The sequence below is a fragment of the Bombina bombina genome, chromosome 2 (assembly GCF_027579735.1).
Source record: "Bombina bombina isolate aBomBom1 chromosome 2, aBomBom1.pri, whole genome shotgun sequence".
NCBI classification, from domain to species: domain Eukaryota; kingdom Metazoa; phylum Chordata; class Amphibia; order Anura; family Bombinatoridae; genus Bombina; species Bombina bombina.
In genome coordinates this window covers 1,118,687,419-1,118,703,311 of record NC_069500.1, presented here as the reverse complement: position 1 = coordinate 1,118,703,311, position 15,893 = coordinate 1,118,687,419, and the positions used below count along the sequence as shown (strand labels likewise).

The window sequence follows — 15,893 nt, the reverse complement described above, 5'->3', positions numbered from 1 at the left end:
TATTTACAAATTGAGAAAATTCAGGACTACTCGCCCTAGAAATGAGCATCTTGCAAAGGTCACTCCAAGAGCACAACGGCAAACCTGAAAGAGGTAAGAAGGAACCTAAGCAAAATAACAAAAGACCTCCAGAAAACTCTACAAAATGTGAAAGTCTTTGTTCATGTTTCCACTATAAGAAAAACACTGAACAAGAATGGTGTTCATGGAAGGAAACCACAGAGGAATCCACTGCTGTCTAAAAAAAAACATTGTGGGTTGTTTTAAGTTCGTCCAAGACCTCCTGGATGTTCATCAATGCTTCTGGGAAATGTGATGTATACAGATGAGAAAAAGCTAAACTTTTTGGCAAGTATGCAAGACTCTATGGTAGAGGGACTGGATGCCTTGCAATTATTGAGAGAGCAATGAATTCAAAAGTGTATCAAGACATTTTAAAGTAGTATTTCAGGGCAACAGTTCATGCTCAAGAAAAGTTTGGTGAAGAAACAAGACAATGGAGGGTAGTTATCAAGCCGTCTACTTTTCTGGCTTCGCCGGCCCAATACGCCCGCCTAAGCTCGCCTCACATCGCCGCCGCGGACCTGAAAAAATACGCCTATTCAAATAAAGCTGTCAAAAAGCCGCGGGGCGATGAGCAGCGGACTGTGACAGTTATCACTCATCCGATCTCGCTGCCCTTCGGCTTTTTCCCAGCTTTATTGCTAGCCTGTCACTAAGCACTCACACTAAACTACTACTCAATAAAGTTACTAACCCCTAAACCGCCGCTCCTAGACCCTGCCGCAACTCTTATAAATGTATTAACCCCTAAACCACCGCTCCTAGACCCTGCCGCAAATCTTATAAATGTATTAACCCCTAAACCGCCGCTCCCGGACACCGCTGCCACCTACAGTATACCTAGTAACCCCTATCCTGCCCCCCCTACACCGTCGCCCTCTATTATAAAATTATTAACCCCTATACTGCTGATCCCGCACCTCTCTGCAACTAAATAAATAGTTTAACCCCTAAACCGCCGCTCCCTGAACCCGCCGCAACCTATATTAAACCTATTAACCCCTAATCTGCCCCCCCTACACCGTCGCCACCTATAATAAATTTATTAACCCCTAATCTGCCCCCCACTACACCGCCGCCACTGTAATAAAATTATTAACCCCTAAACCTAAGTCTAACCCTAACCCTAACGCCCCCTAACTTAAATATTAATTAAATAAATCTAAATAAATTAACTCTTATTAACTAAATGAATCCTATTTAAAACTAAATACTTACCTTTAAAATAAACCCTAATATAGCTACAATATAAATAATAATTATATTCTAGCTATCTTAGGATTTATTTTTATTTTACAGGTACCTTTCAATTTATTTTAACCAGGTACAATAGCTATTAAATAATTATTAACTATTTAATAGCTTACCTAGCTAAAATAAAGAGAAATGTACCTGTTAAATAAATCCTAACCTAAGTTACAATTACACCTAACACTACACTATACTTTAATAAATTATTCCTATTTAAAAATAAATACTTACCTGTAAAATAAACCCGAAGATAGCTACAATATAATTAATAATTATATTGTAGCTATCTTAGTATTTATATTTATTTTACAGGTAACTTTGTATTTATTTTAGCTAGTTAGAATAGTTATTAAATAGTTATTAACTATTTAATAACTACCTAGCTAAAAGAAATACAAAATTACCTGTAAAATAAATCCTAACTTAAGTTACAATTAAACCTAATACTACACTATCATTAAATTAATTAAATACACTACCTACAAATAACTACAATTAAATACAATTACATAAACTAACTAAAGTATAAAAAATAAAAAAAGCTAAGTTACAAAAAATAAAAAAATAAGTTACAAACATGTTAAAAATATTACAACAATTTTAAGCTACTTACACCTAATCTAAGCCCCCTAATAAAATAACAAACCCCCCCAAAATAAAAAAATGCCCTACCCTATTCTAAATTAAATAAATTTCAAAGCTCTTTTACCTTACCAGCCCTTAAAAGGGCCATTTGTGGGGGCATGCCTCAAAGAAAACAGCTCTTTTGCCTGTAAAAGAAAAATACAACCCCCCCCAACATTAAAACCCACCACCCACATACCCCTAATCTAACCCAAACCCCCCTTACAAAAATCTAACACTAATCCCCTGAAGATCATCCTACCTTTAGTTGTCTTCACTCAGCCGAGCCACCGATGGAACTGAAGAGGACATCCGGAGCGGAAGAAGTTAATCCTCCAAGCGGCGCTGAATAAATCTTCCATCCGATGAAGTCATCATCCAGGCGGCGCTGAAGAAAAGTCTTCGATCTGGCCGATGTCATCTTCAAAGAGGCGCTGAAGAGGTCTTCTATCCGGGCGAAGTCATCTTCCAAGCCGGGTCTTGAATCTTCCTTCCGCCGACGCGGAACTACCTTCTTCACCGACGGACTACGACGAATGACGGCTCCTTTAAGGGACGTCATCCAAGATGGCGTCCCCTCAATTCCGATTGGCTGATAGGATTCTATCAGCCAATCGGAATTAAGGTAGGAAAATTCTGATTGGCTGATGGAATCAGCCAATCAGATTCAAGTTCAATCCGATTGGCTGATCCAATCAGCCAATCAGATTGAGCTCGCATTCTATTGGCTGATCGGAACAGCCAATAGAATGCGAGCTCAATCTGATTGGCTGATTCCATGAAATTTATTTAATTTAGAATAGGGTAGGGCATTTTTTTATTTTGGGGGGGTTTGTTATTTTATTAGGGGGCTTAGATTAGGTGTAAGTAGCTTAAAATTGTTGTAATATTTTTAACATGTTTGTAACTTATTTTTTTATTTTTTGTAACTTAGCTTTTTTTATTTTTTGTACTTTAGTTAGTTTATGTAATTGTATTTAATTGTAGTTATTTGTAGGTAGTTTATTTAATTAATTTAATGATAGTGTAGTATTAGGTTTAATTGTAACTTAAGTTAGGATTTATTTTACAGGTAATTTTGTATTTCTTTTAGCTAGGTAGTTATTAAATAGTTAATAACTATTTAATAACTATTCTAACTAGCTAAAATAAATACAAAGTTACCTGTAAAATAAATATAAATCCTAAGATAGCTATAATATAATTATTAATTATATTGTAGCTATCTTCGGGTTTATTTTACAGGTAAGTATTTATTTTTAAATAGGAATAATTTATTAAAGTATAGTGTAGTGTTAGGTGTAATTGTAACTTAGGTTAGGATTTATTTTACAGGTAAATTTCTCTTTATTTTAGCTAGGTAAGCTATTAAATAATTAATAACTATTTAATAGCTATTGTACCTAGTTAAAATAAATTTAAAGGTACCTGTAAAATAAATATAAATCCTAAGATAGCTAGAATATAATTATTATTTATATTGTAGCTATATTAGGGTTTATTTTAAATGTAAGTATTTAGTTTTAAATAGGATTCATTTAGTTAATAAGAGTTAATTTATTTAGATTTATTTAATTAATATTTAAGTTAGGGTTAGGGTTAGACTTAGGTTTAGGGTTAATAATTTTATTAAAGTGGCGGTGGCGTAGTGGGGGGCAGGATAGGGGTTAATAAATTTATTATAGGTGGCGACGGTGTAGGGGGGGCAGATTAGGGGTTAATAAATTTATTATAGGTGGCGACGGTGTAGGGGGGGCAGGATAGGGGTTAATACATTTAATATAGGTTGCGGTGGGTTCAGGGAGCGGCGGTTTAGGGGTTAATACATTTATTATAGTTGCGGTGGGCTCCGGGAGCGGCGGTTTAGGGGTTAATATGTATATAGTAGCTTGCGGTGGGCTCCGGGAGCGGCGGTTTAGGGGGTAATAACTTTATTTAGTTGCGGCGGTGTAGGGGGGGACAGATTAGTGGTGTTTAGACTCGGGGTACATGTTAGGGTGTTAGGTGTAGACAGCTCCCATAGAAATAAATGGGATGTCTGTCAGCAGCGAACTTGTACTTTCGCTATGGTCAGACTCCCATTGATTCCTATGGGATCCGCCGCCTCCAGGGGTGGCGGATTGAAAACCAGGTACGCTGGGCCGTAAAAGTGCCGAGCGTACCTGCTAGTTTTTTGATAACTAGCAAAAGTAGTGAGAATGTGCCGCACTTGTGTGCGGAACATCTGGAGTGACGTAAGAATCGATCTGTGTCGGACTGAGTCCGGCGGATCGATGCTTACGTCACAAAATTCTACTTTTGCCGGTCTCGAGCCTTTGATAACTAAGGCGTATCAGCCTCGCCACAAATACGATGCGGAATTCCAGCGTATTTGAGGTTGACGGCTTGATAACTAGGCCCCAATGACTAAAGAATGTCTAAAAAAAGAAGAATATTCATGTTTTGGAATAACAAAGTCAGACTGCTGACCTTAACCCAATAGAGATGCTGTGGGCTATAAATTCAAGACAACCAAGAAATATTGATGAACTGAAACTGATTTGTATGGAGGATTAGTCCAAAACTCCTCATCAACATAGGGCAAGTCTTATTAGCGCAACACATAATTTTCAACTTCTAAACAATGGTTAGAGTGGCTGCGATATCCATTGAAAGCAAAGGGTGCCCTAAAGGGACGTAGGCTGTGAGAAACATTCTCTGTTAATTATATTTCACCCTAGACTTGTAATACTAGACTGTGCACTAATCCTACAGCAGTTCAGGATATTGATAGTGCACCCTGCACTATAAATAGTGCTCTACTTGTAAGCTTGGCCTTCATGAATAACCAATGCAGAAATCCAAGTAATTCCATTTGCAACTGTACCTAGTGCACAACCAAGTGCAAGATAACATACCCTGCACTATCAATTGTGCTGCACTTGTAATCTAGCCCTATATAATTTAAGGATATTAAATTTAAGGATATTATTAAGGATAATAAAGATATTGAGAACATATATTAAAGCCACAATAAACTGATGAGCCAGTTTGCAATGTGTTAATAGTGTGTGAAACATGTTTACTAATAATTTCTTAATTAATATTACCTATTCCCATGCTTTGAAGTAGTCTACGCATAACAAACAATTATATGCAGGTATATGTCTGCACATAAGAGTATTACCATTCTGATTGGTTGCTGCTACTCCAGAGAAAGGTAGGTAAAATATATAATTCAACTTAAAACTTAAATTTATAACAACACACATGTTGAGCAGAGTTTATATCCTGACAAACTACTATACCATTTAAGAGCACAATGATTTTTGCCTTTCAGTTCACTAAAACACATACTTACCAGGTTTGCTATGATATAGTGGTATCCTTTGACATGTTTTCCAATTGTGATGACCTATAAAAATACAAACAGCTGATAAATCACATAAAACATTCTTCCTAAACATTAAGAATATTACAATTTTAATATTTGCAATATTTATTCACAAAATACCATAAAATATCCTGTGTAAGTTTACATTTATCTGCTCTATAAAAAAAGATTGCATGACATAAAACATTATGAATCCAGATTATATACAAACTGCAAAAAGAAGAGCTGTTCCAAAACATTCATGCTAACGTAAATCTTTTACTTCCCTAACAGCTGGATTAGGCAAGGTAAGTGAATAAGGTGTATGATCAGTTATGATCACTATGCACATTCTCTAAAATGTTAATCTTAATAAGTACAATCAAACAAGCTCTGCTATTGAACTAAATAACAGGTGGTTGCCCAGTTCTAATTTAAATACTAAAAAAAATAACAATATTATATTAAATAAAATCAGTAGATATTACTTTCTGGATATTAATATAATTAAATAAAGGGTTTGACAAATACTAGGTAAAATGTTTAATATGCCCCTGCATACTTTGGGAAAACAAAAAACAGGGCACATTCACTCTACTCCTCTCCCTTTTGATGCATGCACCACCAAAGGTGCTATTTACTTTGACCAGCTGCCCCATTTTCATGTAGCAGCCAGGCTTAGGGGGCGATTTATCAAGCTGAGGCAGGAAGGGGCACACATACGCACTCCTGTCCGCCGAAGCTCCTCTATGGTGGGCTGAATTCCCTTGTCGGAATTCAGCATTGCACACGAGCACTATTTTGCCCCTGCATGCAATCCCGCCTCCTGCCCGCGCACAGCCAATCACGTGCGGGCATTTGCTGTCTATCTCCCTGGTCAAACTAGACCGGGGAGATTGAAATTGGCCACCTAGGAGGTGGCAAAAGGTTAGGGAAGCAGCAGTCTGATGACCGCTGCTTAATAAATACGGCGTGCAGGTTCTCTTGTGAGAACCTGCAGTCGTAGGACATCGAAAGGCTTGCAAAGCCTTTGAAAAATCGACCCCTTAGTGATCTGCTCCCCCTTCCTTTCCTCACCTTTCAACATTTCTACACACAGTTTAAAAAATAAAGAGAGCAAGAACAATAAATCACTGCTGCACTGCATTGCTTCTTAACTGGGGTACTCAAGTAACCCCAACAGGCCAGGTTTTCATTATAGCTGAACTAGTGCACAGGTGAAATAATCAGCTGATGGGTGAGAGCAAGTTAGTAACCATGGTGTTACTGATCAGCTGGTTACTTCACCTGTGTACTGGTTCAGCTATAATGAAAAAAATGGCCTGTTGGGGGTAATTGAGGGTTGAGAAAAACTGCTGTACTGGATACAGGTAATCCATCTTAAATTGCTGCTGTAAGTGTTACACTTAACTATCCATCTTTGTTCAGAGCAATCAAAAAGTATTTGGCCAATAAAAGGGATTATTTTAGGTCACAATATTTTTTGTATATACATGGAATAGTGATTTAACTGCTAGAGTACTCTATGGGACCCATTTATCAAACACTGGATGGACAATGGCAAATTATTACATTACCGTGCAAGTGTTACAGGTATCCAAGGTGTTAATTCACTGCACATTTAATACATTTGTGTGTTTGCATATGTATATATGTGTGTATGTGTGTGTGTGTTTGTGTATGTGTGGTGGGTTGTTGAGTGTGTGCTTGTATATGTGTGGTGTGTTCTGAGTGTGTGTGAATATAGATGGCAAAAAAATGTGTCCTAGTATTGTGAAGGCTCCTTGTTTAAAAAGTTTTTTGAGCCCTGGTCTTATAAAAATGTACTATACAGGGGCGGAGCTAGCGGGCTAACTGATCGGACGTGCTGGATCAGAGCTCTGTAACAAAAAGCAAAAATAGCCTTGAAATGGGACAAAAATCCACCTTAGGTACCTTTGTCTACCACCAACCTGGTACCATATCAAGCAGGATACCTCCTGTGCTTCCAACTCAGAGGATCTAACAAGCGAAGAAGATTCCCACGGCTCTGAGTAAGGGCCGCCATTGAAGCCTGCCAGCATACTGACCAGACCATCACTTAGTGGAGACGCAGACCGCACAAAGCCACCTCTTCACACATCCACTGGTGCCAGGACTTTGGCTCCACTGAAACTGCAGGCCCTGCAGCCACATCCATGATACGTCCCACTGTATCTGGGCCGATTTTGCGCCTGCACCTGGATATAATCCCAAGGCGCAGTAGGCCTCTATCTGACTTAACAGGCGCCCAGAATCCACGGTAAGCTGGGGCCTGAACACCAATGTAGGGGACATACTTTACTCTATAAAAGGGGAAAGTAGAGGACAAAAAATGTTGGGCCATCTTTTAGGCCTAGCCACAAATACTGCAAGCACGAACCTCTCCCTAACTGGTAATCCTCTCACAGGGGCCATTCATTTTATTAAAACTAAACCCAGTATATAGAGTCAAGGGACTAACCCTGCAAAAATAATGATAGCAATGCCCACGGGCTGGAACAGACACTTGAGGTCTCAACATGTCCTATAAGTAAAGGATAGACATGGGCTAAACCCCACTTTCAGTGCCGGAACAAATAACTTAATGTCTTATAGCAACTATATATACAAATAATCTGTAAGGGCAACAACACCAACACAATACTAAAGGCAGACTCCAATTTAATGTTGTATTTGCACTCTTGACAACATGGGTCAAGCTCTTAGTAAAAAACTGAGGGGACTTCCTACCCCTAAAAGAACAGTCAGAGCCCATTTTCAACTCTCCCAACCAGCCACAGAGACCAGATCAGAGGATGAATTATCAGATTCAGCCTGCTCCTCATAAACTGTAGCTGAACACAGGCATCCAACCACAACTATACCCTTAAATATACCTGAACTGACCTGTGCAAATAACAATCTTGTTGATACTATCAAAACTATCTTAGCCACACATCATGACTCAATTTGTAAACGCTTTGACAAATCTTGCCTGGAATTGAAAAGGGATATAGCCTCTATAGGTGAGCACACTGACACTTTAGAGCGGAAAGAAGAGGACCTGACAGTGGACCACTCTAATTTGGTCTCTAATACAGAATGCTTGTCTGAGCAAATCACAATGCTGGAAACAAAGTTAGCTGACTTGGAGGACCACTCCAGACCCAACAACATTAGATTGCGAGGCATACCAGAGTCTATTTCACCAAAAGACCTCCAAGTCTACTTGCAAGACCTATTCACCACAGTCCTAGGCCCACTACAAGATCCAGAATCTCTTATAGACAGAGCACACTGAGCCAATAGGCCAAGATCCATATTGGAAGACAAACCAAGAGATGTGGTGGTTAGGCTCCATTACTTCACCTTCAGGGAAAAACTACTCAGAGCGGTCAATTCAGGGTCCTTGCACTCCACAAAGTTTGAACAACTGCAAATTTTCCCAGATCTCTCACCACATACTCTCCAACTCCGGAAGGCTTACCAAGACTACACTAAGATACTGAGGAGCAAGGGAATCAAATATCGCTAGGGCTTCCCAGTTAGACTGTTTATTACAAAAGATGAGTCAAAATACATCGTCATCTCTCCAGACTAAGCCAAAGATCTCCTCATCAAATGGGACTTGTTTCCAATGCAGACATCATCTTCACCTTCCAGTACAGCCTTACCAACTCCTCTTCAGGCAGATGCCCCCTCTTGGAAACAGCTACCCCCTCGGACAAAATTGAAGGGCCATCAACAACCTATTCACAATCTGACCCTGTCTTCTGCTCAGGAAGTTGAATCACTTAAGATTGCAGGTCAAGAACACTGACGTGCCTAGAAGATCCACTCTAGGCTACCTGTATCCTTACCTTGAATCTATAACTAAAAATAATTTTTAATGGAGGTAAATAGCCTAAAGCTAGACTACGCATCCATAACTGCTAATCCTGTCCCCCTTAACATCTGAGACAACTATCTCTACCACTCTTGACCCTCCTAAACTCCATTCCATCCCCCCCTTTTTCTCACACCCATCCACACCCCTCTGCACTATACCCCCCTATTCCCCTTCTATCCCTACATAACTTTATTTCAATTAGTTTCTTAAGCGTAAATGACCTCACTAATCTTACCAAACCTTTTAAACCATGTTACAGATAGCCAGATTGGTCCCTAATGACTGCTGCAATATTAACCATTAATTGTTGACTGTTTGTACAGGTTTAGTTAATTCTCTTTATTATGTACAATGTTAATTTAATGATATTTATTGTTGGGTTTTTTTTGTTTTTGTTTTTTGTTTGTTTTTAAATCATAATTTTTGTTATTGAGGTTTTTTTAAGGTACAGTACATAAAATTAATCCAAACATAATAGTAAATAAAATACAGGTTATTTTCCAAATAGTATTGTAAAGATACTTAATAATTAAAAATGTGTTAGATATTCATCTACATGTTGTCTGAGAATTTAGTAGACTTAACAGCAAATATTGCAAGGTAATAGTAAAGTCCCAAAATGATTAGGTAGTGCTGTGCAATGTCCACAAACGTATGCAATATCCAAACACAAGGCACTGAATAGACGGCTGCTCTCCTCCTCACAGATCAATCCAGATCAGGCACTAGAAATAAACACAAAACAGAGGGGTGCCTCATGTGTAGATCAAAAGAGCCACCAGCAAAAGATCATCAGTAGATGCCAAATGGGTACTCACATGTAACAATAGCACCATTATGTGCTGGTAGCAGCAGGCTGATAACTCAGGGTGTATCAGCTAACCCTCTCCCTGGAATCAAACTGGAAAACAGGATGTGAATTCCAGGAACAGTAGGTCCCAGGATGTAGTTCCAACAGATAATAAGGTGCTTGCACTTAACTTTCGTTAAAAATTGTTTATTTAAAAATCACATTAAAAACATCAAGAAGTAAGTAAAGGGAGCATAGACATGTAGCCCCCTATATGCTAAGAACATCACAGACCTGTTATTGCTTGATCTTGTGTGGCTGAATGCCACTTGTCCCTCTAAGAAGTTGGACGCTAACCATCAGGGGTCGCGTAACTAGTTAGCATGGAGGAGTCTCGTTCGTTATCGGAATTAACCAGACAAATTGCTCCACGAACTAAGAACGGCCATGCACCACCACCCACAGAATCAAAAAAGAGCTATCGATCTGTCAATCCTTTTCGTGTCCGGGCCGGGTGATGTTTCCCGTGTTGTGTCAAATTAAGCCACAGGCTCCACTCCTGGTGGTGCCTTTCTGTCAATTCCTTTAAGTTTCAGATTTTCAACCATACTCCCACCAGAACTTTGCTTTCCTAGAAGCTGCTCGGCGGGTCATGGGAATAACGCAGCCGGATGGCTGGTCAGCATTGTTTATGGTCAGAACTATGACGGTATCTGATCATTTTTGAACCTTCGACTTTTGTTCTTGATTAATGAAAACATTCTTGGAAAATGCATTCGCTTTGGTTCGTCTTGCACCGGTCCAAGAATTTCACCTCTAGCAGTGCAATACGAATGCCCCCGGCCGTCCCTCTTAATCATGGCCCCGGGTACGAAAACCAACAAAATAGAACCGTGGTCCTATTCCATGGTCTTGGAAATGATTGCCAGATCAATAGCTCCTTCTCTATTCTGTGGGAGGTGGTGCATGGCCGTTCTTAGTTGGAGGAGCGATTTGTCTGGTTAATTCCGATAACGAACGAGACTCCTCCATGCTAACTAGTTACGCACCCCCCGGCGGTCGGTGTCCAACTTCTAAGAGGGACAAGTGGCATTCCCTCTGAGCAATAACAGGTCTGTGATGCCCTTAGCATGCAAGGGGCTACATGTCTATACTCCCTTCACTTACTGCTTTAAGTTTTTAATGTGATTTTTAAATAAACCATTTTTAACGAAAGCTAAGTGCAAGCACCTTATTATCCATTGGAACTACATCCTGGGGCCTACTGTTCCTGGAATTCACAATCTGTTTTCCAGTTTGAAGCCAGGGAGAGGGTTAGCTGATACACCCTGAGTTGTCAGCCTGCTACTACCAGCACATAAGGGTGCTATTGTTACATGTGAGTACCTAATTGGCATCTACTGATCTTTTGCTGGTGGCTCTTTTGATCTACACATGAGGAGCCCCTCTGTTTTGTATTCATTTCTAGTACCATACTTGCTAAAACTTTATAGAACTGCCTTTACTGAGGGCACCTTACGTTCTGAATTTCTAGAAGCAACAATCTTCACCATATCGAAGGAAGGAAAAGATCATTCCCTATGTGAGAGTTATAGACCTATGTCTCTAAATAAACGTGGACATCAAGCTCTACGCTATAATTCTATCCACTCGTCTAAAATGGAAACTCCCATCTATAGTAAACCCAGATCAGGTGGACTTTATCCTAGGTAGACAGGGCTCAGACAACACAAGACGCCTTCTCAATATATTTACAGAGGTTTATGATATGGGAAAACCCCTCCTAACCCTGTTATGGATGCTGAAAAAGTGTTTGACAGGGTGAGGTGGGAATCCATGTTTGCCACCCTCAATGCCTTCGGTCTCCAAGACAACTTCATCAACAAATCTTAATTATCATTAACAATGGGACCAGACAGGGTTGCTCCTTGTCTCCCCTACTCTTTGACCTTTCCATTAAGCCCTTGGCAGCAGCAATTAGAAGCTGCATCCAAATCCAGGGCCTTCTTCTACATGATTCCCATCAGAAACTGGCATGATATGCTTACGACCTAACTCTGTTTGTCACCGACCCAGAAACTTCTCCCTCCACACTATTTTATCTTCTGGATCATTTTGGAAACCATTTCCTTTCACAAACTGAACATAAATAAAACTGAGGCCTTCCTCTTGAACCTACCACAACCCATATTGACCCCTTAAAAAAACCTATAACTTTAAATGGTCCCTAAGTGGTCTCAAACACCTACGAGTATTCTTATCTCATGATCCTAAAGTAATTCTGGAGAGAAATTTCAATCACCTATTGACCCAGCTTGGGCAAGACTTAAACTCTAGGAGATATGATTAGATCTCCTGGTTTGGCAGAATATGGTAGAATAGCTGTCAAAATGTTGCAATTGCCCAAATTATCCTACTTCTTTAGATATCTTCCCATTAAAATCTCGATTACATTTCTCAAAAAAATTCCAAGCCATAATTAATAGATATGTGTAGAATGGTAAACGTCCAAGAATAGACGCCACCCTCCTAAAATACACTCTCAGCTCAGGGGGCTTAGGCCTCCCCAATGAACGCTTATACTATGAAGCAGCGATGTTCACCCACATCTCAGCATGGGGTGTAAACATTTCCCCTCCTCGCTGGTTAGAAATAGAGCAACCCTCACTACCTGCCCATATGACTTTATTGAATCTCCTCTGGATCCCTCATCATTGTACCTCCTTTATCCCCCTACACAACAAAATAATCATTCAATGCAGAGATACTTGGAACCATCTTTGCCACCAACCACAAATATTACCTCACCCTTCACCAATCCACTCCATACGAGGGTTACTTTATGGCCTCCCAATCGCGGACCCTGTGAGGAAGAACTTCTTTCACATAAGAGCCTGATAGAAAGAGCCTAAATTTCAGTTCGATCTCATTAGACTCCGCTCCCTAATGAAATCCTGGGGATTTCTCAATGGCTCCCCTAGACCCCTATCACCCTGGGAACTCCACATGAAAACAGAAACCCAGCTCAGGTCCCCACTCTATCATCACTGCCAGTCCTTGTTAAATGCACTGACTCTGACAAAAACTAAACACATGTATCCCTAGGAACAAGAATGGAAGCAGACACTCTCAGAAAAGTGCTGGAGTGAAGCGATTGCCCATACAAAACTAGCCGTACAGTGTATGACCTTATACAAACTATTCTATAAGCTCCTTACCATATGTCATTTTGTATCACTCAAATTACACAGAATGTTCCCCGATACTTCCCCCCTGTGCTGGCGAGAGTGTTCACAGACGGAAGACCCATACAACATTTGGTGGACTTGCCCAATAATCAAACCATTTTGGTCGAAATTACTTACCCTATGTCAACTACTGAGCTTGTATAGGGATCTGCCCTCAGAAGTCACACTCCTCCTGCACTTAAACCTCCAAAGTTTGCCCCTATCCAAGCGTTGTTTACTTATTTTTATACTAATAGCAGCAAAACGTATAATAGCTAGGAATTGGAAGAATCCCAACCGACCACAATGGCAGGCCTTAGTACACCTAATCACCTACCTCGAATCCATGGAAATTTATGTATACCGCTCACGTCAGCAATACAACTTATACCCTGGGATGCCATTGGTAAAAAGAGAATACTCTCACTCTCCAAATCCTGCAAAAACTATCTTATAACACAAATACAAATTTACTCCCTTGCCTTTTTTTCCCCTCCTCCCCTCGCGCCTCCTGCATCCTCTGGTCCTTCTGCCCTATTGGCAATTTCACTCTTCAACCTAAATTCCTCAATAACCCTATCCAAAAATAATTTTTAACTCGATATATAAGTTCCATCTTTTCATTGGTATGTCTTAAAAGTTGACCGCACATAACAGTGAACTAATGTTTATAGTTTTTAGTTTGGAAATTTAACATTGATTGAAAATAAGAGCTAATAACACATGTTGGACTCAAGGACTTGTAGAACATTACACCCGGGACTATCAGCTGGCGGTGAACCAACTTGCTACATCCGGTACTACTCTATTTTATGTCCTGAAACCACCTGTAATGTTTTGAAATTTTTCAATAAAGCTCTTTAAAAAAAAAAAAAAAAATGCACTATTCATAACATCTTCCTAAACACTCTATAGTGGATTTGCTTCTCAAAGCAAAATACTACATAAAAACATCTTATACCTTACATGTGCATATAATGAGTTTTATCACAATTCTTTTTAAAAACGTATCTAATAGTTTTAAACAGAAAATCCCCATTAAAACCTTTAAAGATTTAGGGCCAGATTATGAGTGGAGCTTATGCTCGAGCGTTAATTGCACTAGAATTAAGCATTTTGCTCTTGTCTGGTTGCGCTCATATTACAAGTTGAAAGAAAACAGTTTTCACTCTAACGCTAACCCAACAAGCGCAAAAAGCTGAAGTTAGAATATCGCATGTATGTTCACGTATTCCCCATAGAAGTCAATGGAGAATAAAATGGAAAAAAAACACCCCACTCTCGCGCAAACCTGACCGCAAATTCTAATTTGCACTAACCCAACATGAAAATATGAATATTTAAAATCCCAGTGTTCTTAAAATAACAGAATATGTTTTATTTATTCATAAATAATTATTTCTACATATATATGATGGGTTTTTTTTGGTAAAATATATATCTATACCTACAGTATATATACAGTATGTATATACCTGATTTGTATATTAGAAATACATCACACATATTTTACTATGTGCAGAACATTGGAATGTCAAATATTTACAGTAAATACATAGTTAAAACCTTTATTAAAAATGAATATTGCATAAATATGTTTTAACATGTTTTCATCTACTTAACTGCATATTTCATCTACTTAAAGGGACATAATACTCATATGCTAAATCACTTGAAACTGATGCAGTATAACTGTAAAAAGCTGACAGGAAAATATCACCTGAGCATCTCTATGTAAAAAAGGAAGATATTTTACCTCACAATTTCCTCAGCTCAGCAGAGTAAGTTCTGTGTAAAAAGTTATACTCAACTGCTCCCAGCTGCAGGTAAAAAAAAATAAAAAAAATGAAGAAATGAACAGCAGCCAATCAGCATCAGCAGTGCTGAGGTCATGAACTTTTACTGTGATCTCATGAGATTTGACTTAACTCTCATGAGATTTCATTGTAAACTTCCTTTACCTGATTGGTGAAATAAGATGAGAGTGCACGATGCTCATCCCTTCAGATGTCCCAGGACAGACTCACTAAAATGATGCTTAGAAATCCTTTACAATGGGAGGTGGCTACTGAGGAACTTTTGAGGTAAAATATCTTTCTTTTTTACATAGAGATGTTCAGGAGATATTTTCTAGTCAGCTTTTTACAGCTATGCTGCATCACTTTCAAGTGTTTAAACATTTGGGTATTATGGCCCTTTAAGTGCAATGCACTTGTATATATGTCTTTATATGTGTACGTATGTATTTATGTGTTTATATTTTATTATATGTCTGTTAATTCATATATACACATATAAATATATGTGTACACATATATAGACATATCTATATACATACATATACATCTTTAGACATGTATATGAATGTATCTCATTGTTAAAGCCCTTTGCCTGCCTTTTTTTTTTAACACCCTGAGATCTCAAATCTTTGAGCCTTTATACATTTTTTTGTGCAATTTTTTTTAAATAATGTTTATTAGACAGTGTTATTATTAATGTAACTATACTTTTTATGTGTTTTGTGCAACTTTTATGTTTCACAAAACAGTTAACCAGAGCCCTGGATTCACAGTAATTATTTTAGCATAAATCGCAATTGCGCTCACTCAATCGCATTTACTAATTCATAATACCAGCAGTAAGCCCAATGAGAGGAAACCCCCGTGATAAACGCTTTATTGCTCGGGTGCAAACTTT

At 38.8% G+C, this 15,893-nt stretch overlaps 1 protein-coding gene across 1 annotated transcript in view; it reads right to left on the bottom strand.

The window, feature by feature from the left end:
* The window catches only part of GRIA2 (glutamate ionotropic receptor AMPA type subunit 2), a 380,491-nt gene that overhangs the window by 152,995 nt on the left and 211,603 nt on the right, over nucleotides 1-15,893 (bottom strand). The window contains exon 5 of the mRNA XM_053703773.1: nucleotides 5,279-5,332. Coding sequence (XP_053559748.1) covers nucleotides 5,279-5,332 — 54 coding nt within the window. The remainder of the gene's footprint in view (nucleotides 1-5,278; nucleotides 5,333-15,893) is intronic.